At 37.3% G+C, this 23,246-nt stretch overlaps 2 protein-coding genes across 6 annotated transcripts in view; both read right to left on the bottom strand.

Moving 5' to 3' along the window:
• The window catches only part of LOC309647286 (ribonuclease H2 subunit B-like), a 789,004-nt gene that overhangs the window by 11,263 nt on the left and 754,495 nt on the right, over positions 1–23,246 (bottom strand). For 3 of the 5 annotated variants that reach the window (XM_082434520.1, XM_082434521.1, XM_082434522.1), the window contains 5 exons: positions 8,405–8,476; positions 6,285–6,392; positions 4,557–4,658; positions 3,924–4,000; positions 67–181 (listed from right to left, as the gene is read on the bottom strand). In XM_082434520.1, the coding sequence (XP_082290646.1) occupies positions 67–181; positions 3,924–4,000; positions 4,557–4,658; positions 6,285–6,392; positions 8,405–8,450 (448 nt within the window). In that variant the 5' untranslated portion in view covers positions 8,451–8,476. Of the gene's footprint in view, positions 1–66; positions 182–3,923; positions 4,001–4,556; positions 4,659–6,284; positions 6,393–8,404; positions 8,477–14,238; positions 14,314–20,003; positions 20,052–23,246 lie in introns of all 5 variants that reach the window. The other 2 variants (XM_082434519.1, XM_082434518.1) reach the window with 2 other exon arrangements.
• RNASEH2B (ribonuclease H2 subunit B) overlaps positions 1–23,246 on the bottom strand; it is a 117,197-nt gene that overhangs the window by 83,653 nt on the left and 10,298 nt on the right. The gene's annotated exons all lie outside the window — the stretch shown is intronic.

The raw sequence follows: 23,246 nt of genomic DNA, 5'->3' as shown, positions 1-23,246 counted from the left end.
ATTCTCAGACAGATGCCCAGCTTTTCTGGCAGCCATAAGCCTGATTTCAAAGGCCGTAGGCCATACCTTTCTCCTCTGTCACATGTCGAAGTAACTTCTCAAGCTCAGGAAGTTTCAGCAGCAAGATGCAATTTGGAAACACGTCATCCATCACAACTTGATCCAGGGGCTGAAACTTTCCCTGAAAAAAAGACTTTAGTCAGTCAGGATGACTTTACTCCAGTCAACAAACTCATACATTAAAAAAAAGAGACAAAGATATATAACCTCATAGCTGGACCTTTAAACTAAGTTCAAAGTCACTTGTTCCACCTAAGGATTCCCTTAACGGGACAGGCTCCAGAACTGACTCTCAGCTCCCTCAAAGAAGCTCTCGAAAGCACCTGGGTTCCATCAAGTGGCAAGAAATGTTTTAATTGAAATGTTCTCTTTTTCCTTCAGATAGTAAGACTAATTCACAGGTTTCCCAAGTTACGGTCTTTAGATTCCTACCTTAATCTATATTCTTCCATGATCACCCAATCTGTTAAATATTTAACTACTTTAAAACAATATTTTACTAATATGTAATGGCCTACCACACAGTCTTGACATAATCATTTCATAATATACTAATGTTTCATTCTTGTTTTCTTTACCATATATACATAAAAGAGTTTTGCAATAAGAAATTTGTTTGAATATAAAGTTAATAACAGTTGGGAGAGCTAGACAGAAGAATTATTTTTACTGACGTTAAAATAAATCATGTTTAACAAAGAATGGGTCAACATTTCGAAAGTACATACTGATATTTTTTTAATTAAATAGGAAAAGATCACATCTAAAATGTACGGGAGGAAATATCTGAATGCCTCACGGGCTATTTTAAGGGGCACTTTAAGTATTTGGGAAGAGAGAGCAAGATGGTTTACAATGAAAGCCAACTTACCACCATGAGCTTCATTCTGCATCTGCCTCCCTGAACCAGCCACAGCACCCCCAGAGCCTCCCAGAGGGCCAGGGTGAGGATTAATTCACCAGCGTCAGGGTCTTAATGGGAAATAGGCAAACACTTCCCCCAAATGGGCGGAGGGCCTTTAAAGGTGCATCAGCACAGGTATTGATACTAAAGCTGGTTGGTGGCTTCCTCCCGCTAATGTATCGTAGAAACACCAGGAATGGGAGCCACCTGAAGTTTCCATCTTCTTCCCTGAATACTTCTAGGGCCTTCCTGGTGGTGACTAGAACCATTTCTGCTCCTTAGAGATACACGGCTCACCAGCCTCACTGCTCGCCGTGCCCTAATTACAGCGGCTACCGCAGTAGCTTCCAGATAAGGGGAAACATGATTGAACTAAGGAATAAAACTTCACTAATCCACAATAAAGAACACAGAATGCAGGAGAGGAGGAGAATAAGAGACGACAAGGTGCATCAGGAGAAAGCACAACTTAAAGTTTTAAGTCAGTTTTATTACTCTCAGTATTTATCACAAATTAAATCGATATAAATATAAAATACGAGTTTTGGAAAATGGATCTAAGTACTCAGTGAGAACCCATAAGCACTTAAACTATTCGCAGACATGAGAGTGCAAAAATAAGATTCCTCTAAGTGTTTAAATAACTCTATTCCTTAAAGCTGTCATTTCGAAGGTTTTCAAGCTGTGGTTGGTGGATCCCTGGGAGATCCAGTACCTCTGCAGGGGGTCCACAAGCTCCAAACTATTTTCAAACTAAGGTTACGACGCTATTTGCATTTTCACTGTGTCAACATCTGCGCTGATGATTTCAATGCAAAGGTGGGTAAAACCCCTGGCTCCTCAGCACCGGTCAGGGTGGTGCCAGCAAACCATCCAGCAGCTGCTGCATTCTTCACTGCCGTGGACAAGCAGGTAAAAAAAATCCCAGTTGCACTTAAGGATTTCCTTGATCAAGGAGCGAAAGCAATTTCTTTTATTTAAATCTTGACCTTCGAGTGCAAGTAGGTTAAATGCTCCGTGTGATGAAAGTCAAGTGTGGCTGAAGTACTTCGGCTGCCGCTGAGGCTCAGGGATCATCTCAAGGAAAAGCACTGTGTGACTGTCTGAGTTGTGAGCAGAACTAGCTGCCTTTTTCTCAATTTTTTACCTGAAAGAACCACTATGAACTATGGTTATTCAGACTTGAGTACTGACAGAACGTAAATGAAGTGAACCTGTCACTTCAAGGGAAAGATTGACAGTACTTGTAGCCAATGATAAAATTTGAACTTTAAAGCAAAAATTAGAATTGTAGACAATTTGTCTGCCACTATGACAAGCTTCCCAACACTCAGAGTTTTCTAAAGAGATCACTGGTAATATTAAATTAACAAAGGGGTGTGTGTGTGTGTGTGTGTGTGTGTGTGTAATGAGTTGTGTAGACATTTGGAAGACCTGCATAATTCAGTGAGACAATATTTTCCAAATGACCAATGCATGATATTGCAAAGTAATATGCGTGAAAGATCCAATAGATTTTAATGTAAGAGAGTGTTAAAAACCAGACAGCAGACCCAAAATGGAGTCGTTTGTGCTAAGCCCAGAGACTTAATTAGTTTCAGCTCACCCAGAAGTGGAACCTTAAACCAGTCAATCAGTAATCTCCTAATCAGCACTAGCTAGGTCATTTGCCTGATAGACGCCAGGCATCCCCTAAAGAAACGTGACCTTGCCATAACCAATCCCCCTTTAGTCTAGTTTAACTTTCTTGTTCTTATTCCCTTCTGGCTGTAAACGTTTTTCATTTTGTGCAGTTCCTTGGAGCTTCTTTCTGTCTGCTAGAATAGATGCTGCCCAATTCGTGAATCATTCAAGAAAGCCAAGAAGATCTTTAAAATTTACTCATTTGAATTTTGTTTTTTAACGAGAACATGGAAAGTTCATTGACAGTGTTTCAGATTCCACATTGCAACTAACTTTTAAGAAACCACCACGTGTTGGTTTTTGGAGTAGTATCAAAGCAGAGTATCCGTAACTATGTAAAAGGCTAATATACAATTCCTTCCTTTTCTGACCTCATATGTGAAAGGCAGCATATTCTTTACACACTTCCACTCAAACAGTGTATGGAAACAGACTGAATGCAGAACAAGATGTGAAAATCCAGTTGTCGTCTCTCAAGCCAGACATCAAAGAGATTTGCAAAAATGTAAGACAGTACCATACTCCTCACTGACTTGTACTGTTTGTTTCATTAGAAACATGTCATATGTTAATATATAATGGGCTTATTATTTTTATTTTAAAAATAAATTAATAAAATTATTTTAAAATTTCTCAGTTTTAATTTCTAATGTAGTCAATATTGATAGATAAAACACACAGGAACAAAAAGTTCTTTGGGATCCTTAATGATTGTCAACTGTAAAGGTATCCTGGGACCTCTGGCTGGAACTATTACTATTAATAAACTCTGTCTTTATATCACAAAGGTAAATTTTACTCCATCTGGGATTCCTCAACTACAGCTTCCCCATTAAGGAGCTTTTGCTGGACACACCCCCAGAGCACCTATTTCACAGTGTCTCACAAAGAAGAAAATGAAAGACAATAAATCTTCTTTATTCTCTTAAGGCCTGAGGTCTTAACATTTGTACTATATTTCAAAACTAATGAGTACGTAATGAGAATTTCATTGTTAGGCTTTGTCAAACAAGTAAGGCAGGTAACACAAAGGGTTGGGCAGTTCTCAGGACTCACTGGTGAGCTAGTCCAAGATCACGATGCTGGATCTCAGGTCTGCCGATCGGTGCTTTGATCTGTACCAGCACGCATGATACAGGTGTTCTATACCAACCAAGTTAAATCTGAACTGTGGGGAGTCTACATTTGGACCATTATAAGGAGAGAGAGGAGATCATGTTAAAAAAACAGTCTATTCTGTTTCCCCACTGTTAATATCCCAAACTGGGAAACTCACCTCTCTATCAGCCTTTATAAGGTAGTGGAGAAGCAGAAACAGAGGGTCCATGGGTGTGGCAAAGTGAAGAAGACCTCCTACAGATTAAAAAGAGAATTCAACAACATGGAAAGACAACTTAGTTGTTTCACCTTAATCCCAATGTGGGAACCATTCATTGAAAAATATATGTGAAATTCCAAATTCAGAAGCTCCTCCTACACAGGCCCAAGATTATGTGATTCCCTCAAAAGGCAGAACATGGTCCATGAGATTTCACTCCAAACAGCTTCAAATCCCTGGTGTGGAGAGGACAGCCAAGACACTGAACTTGATCTTTAACTTTCCATTTCTTCTTTAGAAATCATTTTTAATAGAGGCCCTCCTCTCCCCACCTCCCAGCCCCTGCCAAAAAAAAAATAGCAGGGTTCGGGGGAATACAGACAGAATGTGAATCAGGCAAACATTAGGAAACCTGTATAAGTCTATCTACAAAGCTGTAGTAAAATGTAATTTCCTGTGCTTTTGAGGACGAAGCCATGGGAAAGCAATATTATTCCCTCTGGACGTGGCTTCTCCTACGGGCTTTGGGCTCACAGCTCTGAACTGTCAATGGCTCAAAGCTCAGAGGTCGTTACCCACTCCAGAACCTACCCCATCCCTCCTCCCAAAGCAAAATGCAAGAGGGCAGGAGTCGAAGAAGACTGAGCATGAGAAACTGGAATCTCTGCAGTGAGATGAGTGGCGCTCTCCAGGCTGGAAGGAAAAAAGGCAAATCAAACCAACGAGGCTGCCTGCGCCCCGCTTTTCTCTACCGCACGCCCCTCCAAGCACCCCAGAGTCCTTCCTCCATGGAAGTGAACCAGAAGAGGTATTTCATCAAAAAGAACAATAAACAATTCATTTATCTCCATACTTATTAATTTGGTTTCAGGAAACATGTACTGACTTTTATTCTCTTAACAGAGCAACCTACCTATACAGCCAAGAAATTCTAACCGTAAATTATATACACGAATCCATTTCATAGTATGTTAAAAAAAAATTAAGGACATAATTTTACATGATGACATTATTTTTTTAAAAGTAGAAGAGAAGTTTATGAAAACAACCTATCAGAAGCTCTAAGCTCAGTTTATATGAAGCATCCATTATATTCAGAAATTAGAAACAGGTTTCTTGTTCTGAAAACAATATCCTGGTAGCCATTCTTAAAAACAGCTCTTTCTTTAAGGTTACATTTAAAAAGAAGACAATGATGAAAAAAAGCAGGTACCTTTGCTGTGAACCAAAAACTATATAAAAAAAAAAAAAGGTCTATAAAAAAAAAAAAAGCAGGTACCAAGTCAGACAGTCCAGGAGAGCTAATCAATCACTGCCTCTGAATATTTTCCAGTTTCATCTGGATATTACTGTGTCTATCCAGCCAAACTCAAAGGCAAGTATATTACATTAGAAGTGGGAACTCTCATATATTGCCAAACGAAAAATAAGAAAAGAGAACAATAAAAAGGAATGTATACTTGGCCCCTACCAGGCTAAATACACAGTCTACCATTGCATTTCGGCAACTGAAAACCACTTCAAATCTTCTCATGCACACAGGTATGTGAAATTCAACACCAGCAATAAACCCTTCTTCTGGATGCCTTACAAGAAAGTCAAAGTGGCCTTTCTACCTTAGCACTAAGCGGTGACTTAAGACGGTCAACAGAAAGCAGAGGGCTTAGAAAGCAATGGAAAGCACTCTCTACAATGAGAGACAGAGGGACAGAGGGAACTGAGATTGCCTCAACCACCCCATGACGCACCCTCCCACTCTCACCCAGAACTGTCAGGGCTACGTGTGGTATCCTTTTTCCTTCCGAGTCAACACTGAGCCCCATATCAAAGGAACACTCTTAAAAGAAATAGAAATTGGGTGTTGGGTGTGTGTGTTGGGGGCAGGTGGGGTGGCCATAGTAATTTATATGAGAAAGCATTCTCTTCTCTTCTCTTCTCTTCTAGAAGCTATATCAGCATCCATTTGCAAGGAAATAAGATGTTAAAAACTTGAAGATCCTCAAAAATGGCTAAGAGAAGAGCAAAGAGTTTCCAGTGAACACAATGTGCACTCCATAGTACAAAAGTCATCTGACTCGGGGTGTGTCAGCGTTTTAGGAGAAAAATCAGAATTGTTAGTTAAAAATTTCCTACCATCTAAGACACACAGTTATTGATCTAAACTTGTTTAAATCTTTCCTTTCTCCTTGATTAAACCCTGCTCTGACGCCAACAAAGAAAAAACCATGGACCAGACTCCAAACTGGGCAGATAGATGTGAAGGATGGTGAAGTCAGGGTATGTGTTCAGTTAATGTAAATATATACACTAGTCACTTACCTGATTGAACTGATTCATTTATAAACCAAGAATGGTTTTTTTCCTTGAAAACTTTTATTTCAAACAGCTGCGGTAGACACATATTGAACAAGTAAATGGCTCCTTCCCCTGTTAAAACAAATCTGTTTTTTATTTGTAAGTTTTCACACACACACACACAAAAATCAAAAGACTATCTAATAGTTCTGAGGAATGTTCCTAATATGAACATAAACATACATAGATATAGTCTATACAAAGTGACTCCAAGGAAAGCTTGTAGCTATTACATACAGATGCTTGTTTTCCAACTGTATAATCCTCACTGAACTTAGACCAATAAACACAAAAGTACAAATCATTTATCTTAACTGCTACAGAGCCTCTCATTGAGCCCTCCATCAGATCAGGAAGGAAAACCCATTTTTAAACTACCCAAACCTAATGGCTCAGCCAGATGAACGGAGGTGGCCTGTGGGCCCTGTCTCCAGGGCGGTGTACAGCCTCCCATACAGAGGGCCGGACACAGGGCCTGCACACCCCTGAGGCGAGCTCCACGTGAGAAAGGCCAGGGCCCTACAACAGCAACGTGCTTTACGCCATGAGGAGTGAGGAAAGCCACACCCAATTGGATGAAAACTTCCCTTTCTTAAAACACCAAGAAAAAAAAGGAAGTTAGAAGGGGGTGAGGACTGCGTGAATCTGAACGAATCCCTGCAATGCACGAATTTTTTTTCTAAGCACAGCAAAATCCAGGGCCCTGAGTTTGAGTCTATCTCAACTACATGCTGGGCGTGAGCCCTTGGGGAAGCTATATAATCCTTTCTGTACCTCTCTTTCCACATCTGTAAAATGGGAGCAATACTGAACCTACCTCAGTATTTTTTTTATAAGGATTGAAAAGATAGAATACGTACACGTAAAGCTCCTAACACAGCACGTTAGTAAGTGCTCAGCAAGAGTTAGCCTTTATTTCTCCACAGTCAGTATAGCAAAACGTTGTCCACGGACATTTAGATGAAATGAATTTTACAAGAAGCCTGACTTTTTTGGTACCTTCCTTTTGTTAAATGCTTTACTGCTAACTAAAACTTCTCTTGAAAAAACATTTCTCACCTCATCTTAGTCTTACATATACCTAGGAGTTCCAAATAATATAACTGACCAATTACATCCAATTTCATTTTGAGGAAAAGAAAACTGGAGGACGCCGGAATTTTTGCCTCTCTTGTTGTTTCTATTTATGTGTCTTTCCAACAACAATAACAACACAGCACTGCCCACTGGATTTCTCTCGCTTTCACTATTCAGTATGACAGTCACCAAGAGGTGACTTTAGTAATTTGCTAAATATCAGGTATCTACTCAAAGCCTTATAAAATTAATAATAACCTTGTAAATCTTATAAAATAAACTAATGGAGAAAAATTTCACACAGAGATAAACAGTATCACCAATATTACTATATACTTACAGTGTATTTTAATATTTTTGCCTAAATATTATAAGACAAAGCAAAATACACTGAATATAAAGGTAAAATTATTCCTGATAAAACACGTATCTCCTCAAAATACAATGCTTTTAATGCAAAAATATCACCCCTTGACAGGAAAAAATATATATACTACTTTTTGGTCTGAACAAAATAAGGAAAAGTACAGCTAAAAATGAAACTATTCAAAATCTTGGCATGTCCAGTAAAAGCCTTCCTTTTTTTTTTTTTAAACTCTGGTTATTTATTTTACTTTATAACATAAAATGAGTATAAATGGAGGCTAATATTGGATAACTACTTTAGGAAAAGTTGGCTTAAAAAGGCCAAGGAAAATGAATCTGTTTTCAGAGAGAAATCAAATACGCTACATTTTTTTTCTTTTGCCATCATTTCTGATGAATACAGTTCTATGGATTAAAATTAAGAAGAAATAAAAAAACGTTTAAGTCAAGTGAGTTATCTTAAAAGACTGGTCATGTCATTAGCTTGCTTTTGTCACCATGTAATGCTATCCTACCTTTGAAAGCTATTCAGGAAGAACAAACATACAAAGACAAATAAATATACACACTTTTCAGCTACAACGTTTTAAAAATGTTCAAGTTACCATTATCAGAGGAGAGGGGAGGGGAGGAGCACTTACCTGAACATGGGTTAACCAGTTTTACAAACATAAGCCCACTTTTCATCTTCTTTGAAGCATCTTTTAAATACTCTGAAAAGAAATGGTGAGTTTGTAAAATTAAAAGACATCTGTTTCGTTGCTCACTTTACTTACTTTACTCTTTTTCCTTCTTCTGTTTTTACGATTTTTCTTCCTAAAAATTTTAGCTCTCTTCTATTGCTTATAAATTGTGTGATCTTATGCAAATTATCAACTTCTCTGTAAAGTGCAGTGGAATTTAAGGTAGTTTTAATTTACTTCTTTGAGAAGTGATGAGCAGGACTCAGATGGCTTGGGTTAAACCTTGACTCAACCACTTGATAGCTTTGTCAACTCAGGCAAGGTTCCTCATGTCCTGTCTCAGCTGTCACATTTATAAAATGATGATGATAATAGGTACACTTGCCTTTCAAAGGATTAAACTAGCTAATTTGTTTAAAGTTCTTATATTCAGACAAACAGAAATAATAATAAATAATAAGTGATAGCTCTTATTACTATTATTATTTTTATTGTTACTATTATTATTAAATAGAACATTTAAAAAATAAATATGTACTGGACATTCATGTTTTTTGGCCCTAATTATGATTATCTGCTCATGTCCTCTGCCCATTTTTCTAGTAGGGCATTCATCTTTTTTTTACTACCGTATTAGGAGTCTTTATACAGTAAGGATATCAAATCTGCTTTTAATGATATTTTTTTTGGGGGGGTGGCACACCATGCGGCTTGTGGGATCTCAGTTCCCAGACCAGGGATTGAACCCAGGCCATGGCAGTGAAAGCCCCGAATCCTAACCACTAGGCCATCAGGGAACTCCCTGTTTTTTTTTTTGTTTTTTTTTTTGTTTTTTTTTTTTTTTAAATTTATTATTTATTTATTATTTTTATTTTTGGCTGTGTTGGGTCTTTGTTTCTGTGTGAGGGCTTTCTCCAGTTGCGGCGAGTGGGGGCCACTCTTCATCGCGGTGCGCGGGCCTCTCACTATCGCGGCCTCTCTTGTTGCGGAGCAGAGGCTCCAGACGCTCAGGCTCAGTAGTTGTGGCTCACGGGCCCAGTTGCTCCGCGGCATGTGGGATCTTCCCAGACCAGGGCTCGAACCCGTGTCCCCTGCATTGGCAGGCAGATTCTCAACCACTGCGCCACCAGGGAAGCCCGAACTCCCTGTTTTTAATGATTATTTCACCACTTAGGAGATATAAAATCTTTGTGTAATCTCATCAATAATTTCCTTCATGGTTGTATCTTTTGTGTCATACTTAGAAGGGCCTTCTCTCCCTCAAGATTATGTGAATTGCCCATATTTTCTTCTAGTACTTTTAGATTATAGTTAACCTATTGGGAATACCTCTCTGTATAAGATATGGGGAGGAGATACCCAACTTTAATTTTTTGCACTGAGTTGTTCAGTTGTCTCCATGCCATCTAACTGAATAACCTATGATAAGTGTTTCAAACACATTTATGAGTCTGTTTATGGACACTGTATTTTGACCCATGAATCTGTGGCTATATTAGCATTAGTACTTCAATATTTTAATTACTGTAGCTTTAAAATACATTTTAATATCTGGTGAGTTAAGTCCTCTCATTATGTTTCCTCCAAGATATTTTAATGCCAAAGTTTAAATCATATAGATTAAAACATAAAGACCGTGACAATTTTATTTATAACATCCTCATACATTTTGAGTGGCATATTTAAACCCATTTAAAGAATCTCTCTCCAAAAGGAGCCAAGGGACTTTGATTAATAAGGGAGCAGAGCAACAATCTACCAAAGAGTAAATCAGAAAGCGTTGAGGAAGGAAGGGAACTTGCAGTCACTTTTATTTTCTACAGCCTCACTCCCTTTACCCCACTTCAGATCTTCATAAACTTAAACATAGCAAGCATGTTTAGAAACTGGCTTACTCATAAATGGTGTAAGTACAACTTTTTTCTCAATAGTGACATTAAATATATAAAGAAAAAAACCCCCTAATTCTGAGATTTTCACTTGCAACCAAATGGAATAACAGAAACCCAATTTAACAGCCAAAAAAACAAAAATAAAAAGGACAAAATAGGCAAAACAACTATTTTCAACACACTGAGGTTGAGCCAGGCAGGACAGTTATCTGAGAGATGGGAAACAAGTGAGGTGAGCCCTGTGATCGCCCCAGCTTACTGCCTTGAGACAGTTTCCAGGCCGCGTGCAGAACGGGAGAACCCAGGTGAAGCCTGGCCGACTCCCTGAGTTGAAGAGATGGAGCCGAGAGCTCTCAAGACACCATGGCTGGAGTTCACAGGTCAGCATACAGGAACTGAGCCACAAAGAGAGAAAACCCCAGGGATCTGCAAAGAGTACTGCTTGAGTAGAGTATTCAACGGAGTACTGATCAGTGCATGCACGTGATGAAACTACCTAAGGGTAGGAGAAAAACCAGCGGAACAGATTAGAGGGAACAGTACCCCACGTGCACTCGGGGCCCTGCACTGGGCCTATTCCCAGGCAGACTGGAAAACCTCATAATTCAGAGGACACTGGGTACAGTACTCCAAAGGGTCTTGCCTCAGTGGTAGGGGACAGACTAGACTAAACGTTGCTCCAGTCCCACCGAACTAATTTTAAAAGTAAGACCTGAAAGAATCACTGTTTCCAAGTACCTCCACTGCGTCCCAGAGTGAAGCTCAAGATTATTGATAGGAATACAAAAATATTCATCTGCCAAAAAGGTAAAATTCACAATGTCTAATCAAATATTACTAGGCATTCAAAGAAGCAAAAAAATATGACCCATAATGAGAAAAATAAAGAAATCAATTATTGAGAGGGGGTACTGATGTTAGACACAGATGTTAGAATGAAGAGACAAAAGGATTAAACACAGTATTCCTCATGTACAAGAAGTTAAGTAGAGACACAGAAGATTTTTTAAAAAGACCCAAGTTGAGATAAAAAATACACCAGATGCAATTAATGGTGGAAGAAAAGATTAATGAACTTGAAGACACAGCAATAGAAACTATCTAAAATGAAAACACAGAGAAAAAAAGAATTAAAAATAAAGTATCAGCAAACTGTGGGACAACTTCAAGCATCCTAATAATTTATGTGTGATTGGAGCTCCTGAAAGAGAACAGGGGGGAAATAGAAGAATATTTTAAGTATGGCAGAACAGTTTTGAATTTGATGAAAACTATAAATCCACACATCCAAGTTCAATAAGCCCAAAGCACAAAGAAACAGGAATAAAATTATGCATCAGAATCAATAGTTCAAAACCAGTAATAAAGAAAACATCTTAAAAGCAGAGAGAAAAAAATGACATCAGGTACTGAAGCACAAAGCTAAAAATGATAGCAAATTTCTTACTAGAAACAATGCAAGCCAGAAGACAATGGAGAAACATCTTGAAAATACTAAAAGAACACATGATGAACCCAGAGAAAATACCCTTGAAAAGTGAAGGTGGTCAATAGATTCTTTCAGAAATACAAGGGCTGAAAGAAATAATCACCAATGGACCCACATGACAAGGAATGCTAAGGGAAGTTCTTCTGCTAGACGGAATATGAAACCCCATGAAAATATGAATCTACACAAAGGAATGAGGAACACTGGTAATGGTGACTGCAGGGGTAAAGAATTTTTCTTACTATTTAAATCTCTTTAAAGATCATTGACTAAACAAAAATAACAATTTAGTGCAGGGTTTATAACATATGCATAAATAAAATATATGACAATAATAGCATAAAGGCCAGGAAGGGAGAAATGAAAATATACCATTGAGAGTTTCCTACACTATATGTGGAGTGGTGTTATATCACTTGAAGGTAGATGTAATCATTTAAATATGTGTACAGCAAACCCTAAAGCAGCCAGTTAAATTACAAAACAAAACAAAACAAAATGCTGTTACTAATAAGACAACAAAGGAGATGAAATAGAATCATAAAAAGCACTCAATTCAAAAGAAGGCAGAAAGGGAGTAAAAGAAGTACAAAGAACAGATGAGATAATTGAAAACAAATAGCAGAATGAGAGACTCAAATCTAACCATATCAATAATCATATTCAATGTAAATGGACTGAACATCCCAATTAAAAGAAATTGTCAGACTAGATAAACAAGTAAGATAAAATTATATGCTTCCTATAAGAAACACAATTTATATATAAAGATACAAGTAGATTAAAAGTAAAATGAAGAAGATAGAGTGTGCTTATCATGCTAACACTAATTAAAGGAAAGATGCAATGGCTCTGTTAATAACAGACAAAGGATATTGCCAGGGATGAAGAAGGTCATTTCATAATGATAGAAGGGTCAGGAGGAAATAATCCTAAATGTTTACAATCACACACACAGAGCTTCAAGATACACAAAGCAAAAACTGATAGAAACTTCTGCCCCATCTCTAACCCCAGGCAACCACTAATCTGTTCTCCATCTCTAAAATGCTGTCATTTTGAAAACGTTATATAAATGGAACCATACAGATTCAATTTTAAGAAATCTTTTAAGACTTTCCTTTCTGCAACTTATAAAAATGTAAAGGATAAAGTTTAGCACTGTTAAAAAATTTTCCACAAACTAAAACAGGTTGTGGTCTTCTCTCCTTTCCCTGCCAGCTGTTTCTCACTTCCCAGCATCACATTTCTTCATTATGTCTCAAGGCAAAGAAAAGGTGACCTCTCTTTTTCAGCAATACAGCCTTTATTTTATTTCAGTATGACAGTAAATCTTTCAGCTGTAACTTGGCAAATTATTATTGATTTTTGTTTTTCTTTTTTTTAATAGAAAACTTTGGTTCTAGTGACCCTTGCCAGTTCTCCTCCAGCTTTCCCATTCCTCCAGAGCTTAAAATAATCAAACTTTACAAATATCCAAAATCTAAAAAAGATATTTTTAATAACTATTCAAGGGAAGCAGTGTTTCCATTTTTCCCAGGAAGAGCAGTAAGTCCAGAGGATTAGCTACAGCCTAAAATGTCAAACTATAAGAACTTTGGAATTACTAAGTACAAATAAATACTGACATTAATGTGTTCTGCTGCAAATGCCAGTGTTCTCTGAAATATGCTTTAAGATATATTAGTGTAGATAACACTGAAATGTCTATGTAACAGGCGAAAAAAGTCATCTTTTCTCATATAGAGCCTACAAAACAACTAGCTGTTGGACTCAACCTTTCAACACAGAATTCCAAGTGAGATGCTATACTCTTTAACACAGAATGCATTTCAAAATTCATCTCTCCTGCCCAATTCATTCATTCATTTGTTAATTACTGATTAGTAAAAACAGACCCAGCCTCTACCCATGGGGAGCTTTCAGATGTCCCATGGAAGAGACATATCTTGAATCAAATAATCACACAAATGTAGACTGCAAATGTAACAACTGCTGAGAAGAAATACATGGACTATGGGACCTTATGAAAGAGGATGTAACACAGATAAGGAGGTCTGGGAAGGCTTCCTGTGTGTAGCACTGGTTGAGTTCTTTGCTTTGATGCCTAAGGAGTCAAAGGAAGTATGCATTCACTTTACCAGCTAAATATTCAGTTGGCTTCTGGGCCAAATCCAGTACACAGGCAGGTTTTGTTTGCTATGCACATTTTTAAAAACTTGAATTAGGTGCCAATATTTGGAAATCAGGTAATCTTACATGAGATACATTTTCCCTAAATATGAAAAAAAAATCGTTAGGCAAAGATTTGCCTTGCACTATCAAAACACCTGGCAACAACGAACATTTTGTTAAACGGCAGCTACCACTGTCTAGTTCCCTTTAGTCTTCCAAGGCATCTGTACACTCACCTCATGGTTGGATGATTATCAAATGCCACGTCTGTGCTCACTAAACTGCATTCTCATTTTCTAGATTCTAGGTACCTACAGCAAATATCAGATGTGAATAAGTAACCATTTAGTAATAAACACTATCCTCTTATTGAAACTGATTCTATTACCAATTTTACTATTCTAGGCACTGAGGATATAGCTGTGAATAAAACAAAGCCCCTATACTCACAGAAAGACTGCATCTAATACACCCCTTCATCTTCCCATCTGCTTCTTCTCCACCCCAGTCCCTCAATCCTCTGCCCTCGTGCCTCGACTATCCAGTCCTACAGGGCAGGGAGTAAGACTCAGATCTGCCAGAACCTAGAGACCCCGTGTCCAGAACTGCATTGTCAAACAGAAATAAAATGCATCCCATAAACAGGAGTCACATTTGTAATTAAAACTTTTCTAGAAGCCATATTAAAAATATATAAAAATTTTCAACGATATATTTTATTTAACCCAATGTATATATCTAAAATATTTTTATTTCAATACATTAAAAAATATGAAATATGTTAGCATGATGTTAGCTATGGGTTTTTTATAGATGCCCTTTAACAGATTGAGAAAGTTTCCTATTCCTAATTTTTTGAGTGTTGTTCTCATGAAAGAGTATTTTCTCGAATGCTTTTTCTGTGGCTGTTGAGATGATTATGTGGTTTGGGGCCTTTATTTTATTGAAATAGTACAATAGATTACATTGATTGATTTTGGTATGTTGAACCAACTTCGTATTCCTAGGACAAATCCCACTTGGTCATGGTGTATAAACCTTTTTACATACTCCTGGATTTGGTTTGTTACTTTTTGAGGATTTTTGCCTCTATGTTCATAAGGGATATATTCTGTAATTTTCTTTTCTTATGACATCTTTGTCTGGTTTTGGTATGAGGGTAATACTGGCCTCACAGAATGAGTTGGGAGGTAGTCTCTCTTCTTCCATTTTTTGGGAAAAACTTGTAAAGAATTGGTATTGATTTGTTCATTATTTAGAAGATTTTGCCAGTGAAGCTATCTGGGACTGGGCTTTTTTCTATGGAATGGTTTTAATTTACTAATCTAATCTACCTGCTATAGGTCTGTTTAGATTGTCTGTTTCTTCTTGAGTCCATTTTTGTAGTTTATGCCTTTCTAGGGATTTGTTCATTTCATCTAAATTATCTACTTTGTTGGTATACAGCTGTTCATAGTATTCCCTTATGTTCCTTTTTTATTGAATATTTCTATAAGATCGGCAATGATGTACTCTCTCATTCCTGATTTTAGTAATTTGAATTTTCCTTTTCTTGGTCAGTCTAGCTAAAGATTTGCCAATTTTGTTGATCTTTTCAAAATGGCCTCCTTTGAGTTCATTGATTTTTCTCTGTGTTGTTTTTCTGTAATCTTTATTTCTTCCCCTAGTTTGCTTTGGGTTCAGTTTGTTCCTCTTTTTCTAGTTTCTTAAGATGAAAGATAAGGTTATTGATTTGAGATCTTTCTTTTTTAATATATGCATGTACAGCTATATATTTCACTCTGAACGCTGCTTTACTTCCATTCCTTACATTACTGTGCTTCATTTTCTTTCTTTTCAAAGTACTTTCTAGTTTCCTTTGTAATTTCTCCCTTGATCCATTGATTATTTAGGAGTATGCTGCTTACGATTTCCACATGTTTGTGAATTCCCCAAGTTTTCTTCTATTAATTGCTTATTTTCGTTTCAGTATTTTTAGAAAGCATATGTTGTGTGATTTCAGTCCTTTCAAATTTATTGGGGTTTGTTTTATGTCCTAGAATATGGTCTGGTCTGGAGAATGTTGTTGAGTGCAACGTTCTATAGATGTCTCTTAGGTCTTGTTGGTTTACAGAGTTGGTCAAGTCTTCCATTTCCTTGATGATCTTCCTCCTAGTTGTTTTATCCATATTGAAATGAGTTATTGAAGTCTCCCACTATTATTGCTCAGTTTTCCACATTACCCTTCAATTCAGTCAGTTTTTGGTTCATGCATTTTGGGGCTCTGTCATTAGGTGCATATGTTTATAATTATTATAGCTTCCTAATTATCATTATAATGTATCCCTTTTTCTGTCCAGTAACAACTTTTAACACATTTACATTTCATGTAATTACTGATAAGGTAAGATTTACATCTGCCATTTAACTCTTTGCTTTCTATATGTCATGAAGTTTTTGCTCCTCTTTTCCCCTATTACTGAGTTCTTTCCTGTTAAATAGATATTTTCTAGCACACAATTTTAATTCCCTTGTCATTTCTTTCACTATATTTTAGGGGGAGTTATTTTCTTAGTGGGTGTCCTGGGAATTACGATCAGCATCTTAACTTGCAAGAAAGTAGTTCAGATTAATGTTAACTTGAAAATTTCAATATCATAAAGAAATTTCCCTGCAATGTATTACCCCCTCATTTGTACTATTATTATCATACAAATTACATCTTTATATAAGCCCATCAACTGTTTTATAATTATTGCCGCATGAGGTTGTATTTTAAATCAGAGAGAGAAAAGAGTTACAAACAAAAATACATCTGTACTGTCTTTTATATTTTTATCTATGTATTTATCTCTACCAGTGATCTACAGTCTTCATGCAGATTCAAGTTACCATCCAGTGTCTTTTCCTTTTAATCTGAAGGACCCCATTGTGATTTTCAGGTCTTAGTTTTTCTTTATCTAGGAATGCTTTAGTTTCTCCCTCAGTTTTGAAGGATAGTTTTACCAGACAGAGAACCCTTGGTTGAGAGTTTTTCTTTCAGCATCTTGAATATGTCATCCCACTAACTTCCGGTCTCCATGGTTTCTACTGAGAAGTCAGCTGTTGATCTTATTGAGGCTCCCTGTATTTGATAAGTCATTTTTCTCTTGATGCTTTCAAGATTCTCTCTTCGTGTCTGTCTTTTGATGGTTTGACTATGATGTGAGTAGGTGTGGATCCCCTTTAGTTTATCCCCTTGGAGTTTACTGAGCTTCTTAAATCTGTATATTATTTGTCATCAAATTTGAGAAATGTTTCACTATTAATTGTTTAAATATTCTTTTTCCCCCTTTCTTTTTCTCTCCTCCTCTGGGACCCATTATAAATATTCTGATATGCTTAATGGTGTACTACAGGTCTCTGAGACTGTTCAGTTCTCTCAATTCTTTTTTCTTTCTGTTCCTCAGGCTGGATAATATCAATTGATCAATCTTCAAGTTTGCTGTTTCCTTCCTCTTCTAGCTTAAATCTGCTGTTAAGCCTGCTAATGAAATTTTCTTTTCAGTCATTGTACTTTTCAACTCCAGAATTTATACATACTTTTGTAATTTCTATCTCTCTTTATTGATATACTCTATTTTGTGAGGTTTCATTGTCATACTTTCTTTTAATTCTTTAGACATAGTTTACTTTAGTTCTTTGAGTATATTTATAATAGCTGATTAAAATCTTTGTAGAATAAGTCCAACATCTTGTCTCCCTCAGAAGCAGTTTCTATTGATTACTTTTTTCCACCTGTGTGTGAGGCATACTTTCTTATATCTTCATGTGTCTCATATCTTTTTATTGAAAACTGGACATTTTAGATAATATAACAATAAATGTGACAATTCTGGAAATCAGACTCCCTTTTCCTAACTCTCTAAGACTTATTGTTGTTGCTGCTTTTGGTCATTATTGCAATTGTTACAATCTGTTTGTTTAGTGACTTCTGGACAAATCCTGTAGTCTCTATTCCCTGTAGTGTGCAACCACTGATGTCTCAGTTAGCTTAGTGTTAGCTAATGACTGGTCTGAGATATCCTTAAAAGTTTTGCACCAAAAAGTCTCCCAACATTTGCTGAGTGGATCTTCATGTGTGTTGGGGCATGCCTTCAACACTCAGGCAATTTAAACTTCTGCCTTAGCTTTTATTTACTGCTTCCCTTGGGCCTCAAGGTCAGTCAGAGGTGAGAGAATCGGGCTTCTCAGGTCTTTCCTAGGTATGCACACAGCCTTGCATGTGTGCACAGCGCTCTAATTCCCTAGGAATATGTCAGAGCTTTTCAAAGCCTTTTACGGAGATTTTATTCCCATATGTTCCTTTTAAGTTTTTGGCCAGGTTCTTATTTTCGCAACTGGTATTGCCCCCTCAGCAGCTGAGTATCAATTGCCACTGACTGTTTTTGACAAAGGTCCTGGGAATAGGGTTTTCCTGCAGAGTGAGTTCTGAGCTCCCATCAGGTCAAATGACAACAATGCCCTGTGAACAGGGCTTTTCCAGGGAGCTGGAAGACAGGTCAAATAGGGACAATGCTCTGGGATGGGACTTTTTTTTGAGGAGCTCCAAACAAGGACTGCCCATCCAGTGGTTGCAAGCCTGCTGGTTTTCAAGGTTACTGTAGACCTGAGCAAAGGGAGATGGGAGCAGTTCAAGTTGCAATGCCACAAACCTTGCTCAATGAGATTCAGCAGTTTTTCTTGAATAAACACTCCTCAGATTGTTGGTAGCCTTTGGCTAATTTCAAGAGTTCTGAAAAAGTTGATTTTGGACATCTTTGCCAATGTTTTCACTGCTTTTATGGAGGAGTGGATCTACCGCCACCAGATTTTGAAGACTTAGTATGAAAAAATAACTCATATTGTTATAATACTTCTAATATATCCCTTAGTTGATAGTTTTGTGTGTGTGTCCCTTAAGCACACAAAATTACTTTTGACTATAAGCTAAAGGCTCTGTCAAAGATAGAGAGTTTAAAATTTTTCATGTAAGTTTGGAAAATCCTGGGTTATCCCATGGGCTAGCTCCTCACCCACTAAGCTTGGAAGCGCCATCATTTTCCTAACTTTTACCTGCATCATCAGCACAGCTGAAGGATAGCTAAATTAATTAGGGAAGTCAAAAAAATCTGCTTTTAGAATAATGGGAAAGAATCAGAAAAGTAGAATTGGGACTGTAAAGAAGGGTTTTCTTCTATAAACCTATTTTTAACTGATACCTATTTCTTTGATCATGTCAGCATAGAAAGAACACAAGGTCTGAAGTCAGATCCATAATCCATTCCCAGCTCCTCTTCTTACTCAGTAGTGTGACCTTGGGCAAGATATTCAACCTCTCATGCCTCACTTATTTCATTTACAAAATGGGCATAATAATTATTTTACAGGTTTTTGTTAGGCTTAAATAAATGTGAAAGTGGCTAGAACATGCAATAAGCACTCAATTAAGAACCAGTGTCCTTGCTCTTAACTATGTGGAAACATTAAGAATACGCTGGGAATATTAAGATCAAAATATAAAAGTCAAGAATTCCAAGCACAGAACTACCAAAGGGCCTAACAATTAGCTTTCCAAGAGCAGACTAAATTAGGACCAGTATGGGAACACCTCGGAGATATTGTGGGTTCAGTTCTAGACCACTGCAATAAAGTGAATATCACAATAAAGCTAATATTGCAATAAAGCGAGTCACAAGAATTTTTTGGTTTCCCAGTGCACATAAAAGTTATGTTTATACTATACTGTAGTCTGTTAAGTGTGTAGTAGCATTATGCCTAAAAAAAAGTACATCTTAATTTAAAAATTTTGCTAAAAAATGCTATCATTTGATCTTTCAGTGAGTCGTAATCTTGCAATAGTAACAACATCAAAGATCACTGATCAACATATAACAAATACAGTCATAATGAAAAAGTTTGAAATATTCTAAGAATTACCAAATGTGACACAGAGACATGAAGTGAACAAATGCTGTTGGAAAAATGTCGCCAGTAGACTTACCCAATGCAGAGTTGCCACAATCTGTCAATTTGTAAAAACATGCAGTATCTGTGAAGTGCAATAAAGCAAAGCGCAATAAAATTATGCTTGTATATTCTTTTCAAGAAGCCAGAACACAAAGCATTTTACGTGCAAAAATTAAGATAACATATAGTAAAGTACCCAGCAGTTTCTGGCACGTGGAATATGCTCGATAAATGTTACATGAATGTGTTGTTTGATTTTTAGAACAAGCTCAGTAAGAAATGATAAAAGCAAGTTTTTATATTTAATGAGCCAAACTTCATTTATATGGAAAATTTACTCATGTGAAACACCTTCTTTTAAAACCACGCTGAATAAAATAAGACTTCACATTTTATTTTTTAAAGAGTAAGCTTTACACTTTCTTTTTTTGACTGTTTTCTCTTACATAAGAGATGACATAAGCCATGCTGGCTAAAAGAGTATTTTACAAAAACAGAAAAAATTCCGACAAATCAGAAGCAGGTACTCAGTCTCTTTGGGCATTTCAGATTCAATAATATCTTAAACTTCCAATTATCTCAAGCCCTGACTCTTGAGTTTATGTCTAACCAATTCCACACAGTTTTCTTATGGTCTCTGCCTTCTCTATAAAGATCCAATTTTATGTCCCACTGGTCACCATGAACTCTAGCAGCAAATCTTCCATCTGTTTACCATCCCGATCTAAATACCTCAACAAAAAGGAAACTCTGATTGCTACTTTTCCTGACATTTGAACTTTAAAGAAAATATACCAATGACAAAGAGACAACTGTGTCCAGTGAATGTAAAATAACAAATAAAAGCTAATATGTATGCAGCATTTACTGTATACCAGACATTATATATATATGAGGTGTATATATATATATATATATATATATATTCATCAGATTATATGTATATATAATCCTCGTATAATCCTTGTAATACCTCTATGAGGTAGGTACCATTTTAACTCCCAGTTTTGTAGATGATAAATTTGCCGAAAGTTAGGAAACCTGTCCAAGGTCACAGAGCTATTCAGCTATACACAGAGCCAAGATTTAAATCAGGCAACAAACATTTTAAACTATGACACTTTAGAGAATCTCTTAATCTGAAGTCCCATCCTTCCTTCTTAACTCAGGAAACAAAACTGTGGCTGTGAAGCACAATCATTATCTTGGTATAACTGTCCTCCTGTGACACAAACATCTCAAACTCATCTGTCCCCCTCCTGTCCTGTCCTCCTCAGAGCCTTCTTTCTAATCAGTTGCCCCACTCCAATCCAGCCAGTACCCCCCACTGTCAGGGGTGCAGCAGAAGAAAGAGAAGGAGGGGGAGCTAAGGAAAGTGAGAAAGAGAAAAAGACAGGATCAAAAAATAGATAAAAGAAGGATGAGAGAAATTTGTTGTGGGATACAAGAAACATCTGGTGATAAAAACAGATAAAGTCAAGTTTGACCAATGGAAAAAAAAGGAAACTGATCTTAGCGATTACAATACCCTATGCACAGCTGCATATATCCTCTGCCCCCAATTATCTATGACATCTTAATGCTTAAAAATTAGAGTGCACAGCACATTATCAATGCATAGACTTAAACATTCAGTATGTTTGAAAAGTTATTCGTGAAGTATTGTACAAGCCAAAATGGAACATTATTTTTCATCTGCAGAGTATACAGTATGGGGTGTTGTACACTTGATATGAAATTATTTATCAACTAGTTTTTAAACTTGGCAGCTCGTTCTTATCCCTCTCTTGGTTAAGACAAGTTTCTTCATATCGTTTAAAGTTCAAAGACACGAGACAGGAGAGAGAGAGAGCCACCTTTTTGCCAAGTGTTCTTATGACTTGGAAGCAATGGGCATTTGTTCGTGACCCTGTCTGATTTTTGGCACATAGCAGATAAGCTCTGAGAAACACACCCCCCCGTTACACGGAGAAGAAAGAACAGACATCAAAGCACCACTCATTTTATTTTTAGATACCATATCAAGGCTATTCAGGTTTCTTATGAAGATCCAAAAGAAAAAAAAAAAAAGAGAGAGAGATTATCACTCTCATGCTTGTGCAATATGCCCTAAACAGGTCCCAGTTCATTTTCTTTAGACTTCAGCCATTAGAATATATTCAGACTCACTGGTTCCCTTCTGCCTGATTGCCAGAGATACCTCCTTGGGAACGCTTTGCTAGGACACAAATATGATGCATGCAAGACAAATCAGCATAATTTCCAAGTTACTTGTCGCTTCCAGGAATGCTAATTTCAGTAATAACTATATGCCTTCCTTTCCCAAGATGTTAGTACTGCCATCAAAGAGATCTGGGTCACTTTCCTGACTTTGAAGCTCTCAGCTTCCTCAAACACTACAGGAGGCAAACCAAGAAAAGCTAGAGAGTGGCATGCAACAGAAAAAGAATTTCCAAGTACCGGGTTCCTCTAAGAATATCTTTTCATTTTGAAGTTTTGAAGAGAATGGCCTTTGCCAAGACCATAGAAGATAAAATCTCCATTCTTTTAGGGCTGACCTATCAATGGCCACATTTCTAGGAACGGCTTGTGCACCGAAGAAGAAACTGATGCAGAACTTCAAGTTTGTAGCCAACTCAAAGCCACAAAGAACAGCAACATACAGAGATGGAGCCAAGGCCTTGAAATATCCGGGAAGCAGGAAAATTCTGGTGAGGTAGAAAGGATAGACCTGACTGGGATGTCCAATAACAACAGCACTGGCTCATGGAGGCGAGGTGTGCCTGGTTCCTGGTCATCAAACCGACAACAGGGGACACGCAGCCTTCCTGGTCCTGCCACCTCTCCCACAGTGGCGAGGCCCATCATCAGCCAGCAGAGTGGCCTTGCGCACACAGCAGGGGCCCTGGAGGACTCAGCAGAGCTGACAGTCTTTGCCGCTTAACTCCTGTTGAGGGTTCGGCAGATTATTTGACTTCTCTGAGTCTCGTAAAATGGTGATAATAAAGCTTGTGTTGACTACTTCCCATGGTCACTGTGAGGGTCAAGTACAATAACATGCAATATCATCAGAGTGTATTACAATGGTATAAGAGATGGAAGATACGGGCCTAGGAGACGGGTTTCCTAAAAATTATATAAACCTTGGCGAAGGAAGGAGGGTATAAGTTATAGCCAAACCCAATTCTCCGTACAATAAACCTCTGCCATATCTCTATGCCATTCAAAGACTACCAATTAACAGGAAACTGAGAATGCTTGACTGAGACAGGCTGGG

This window comes from Balaenoptera physalus (genome assembly GCF_965194825.1).
Source record: "Balaenoptera physalus genome assembly, chromosome: 18".
In the NCBI taxonomy this organism is placed as follows: domain Eukaryota; kingdom Metazoa; phylum Chordata; class Mammalia; order Artiodactyla; family Balaenopteridae; genus Balaenoptera; species Balaenoptera physalus.
The sequence above is the reverse complement of the archived record's forward strand: the minus strand, read 5'-3'. Positions and strand labels throughout refer to the sequence as shown.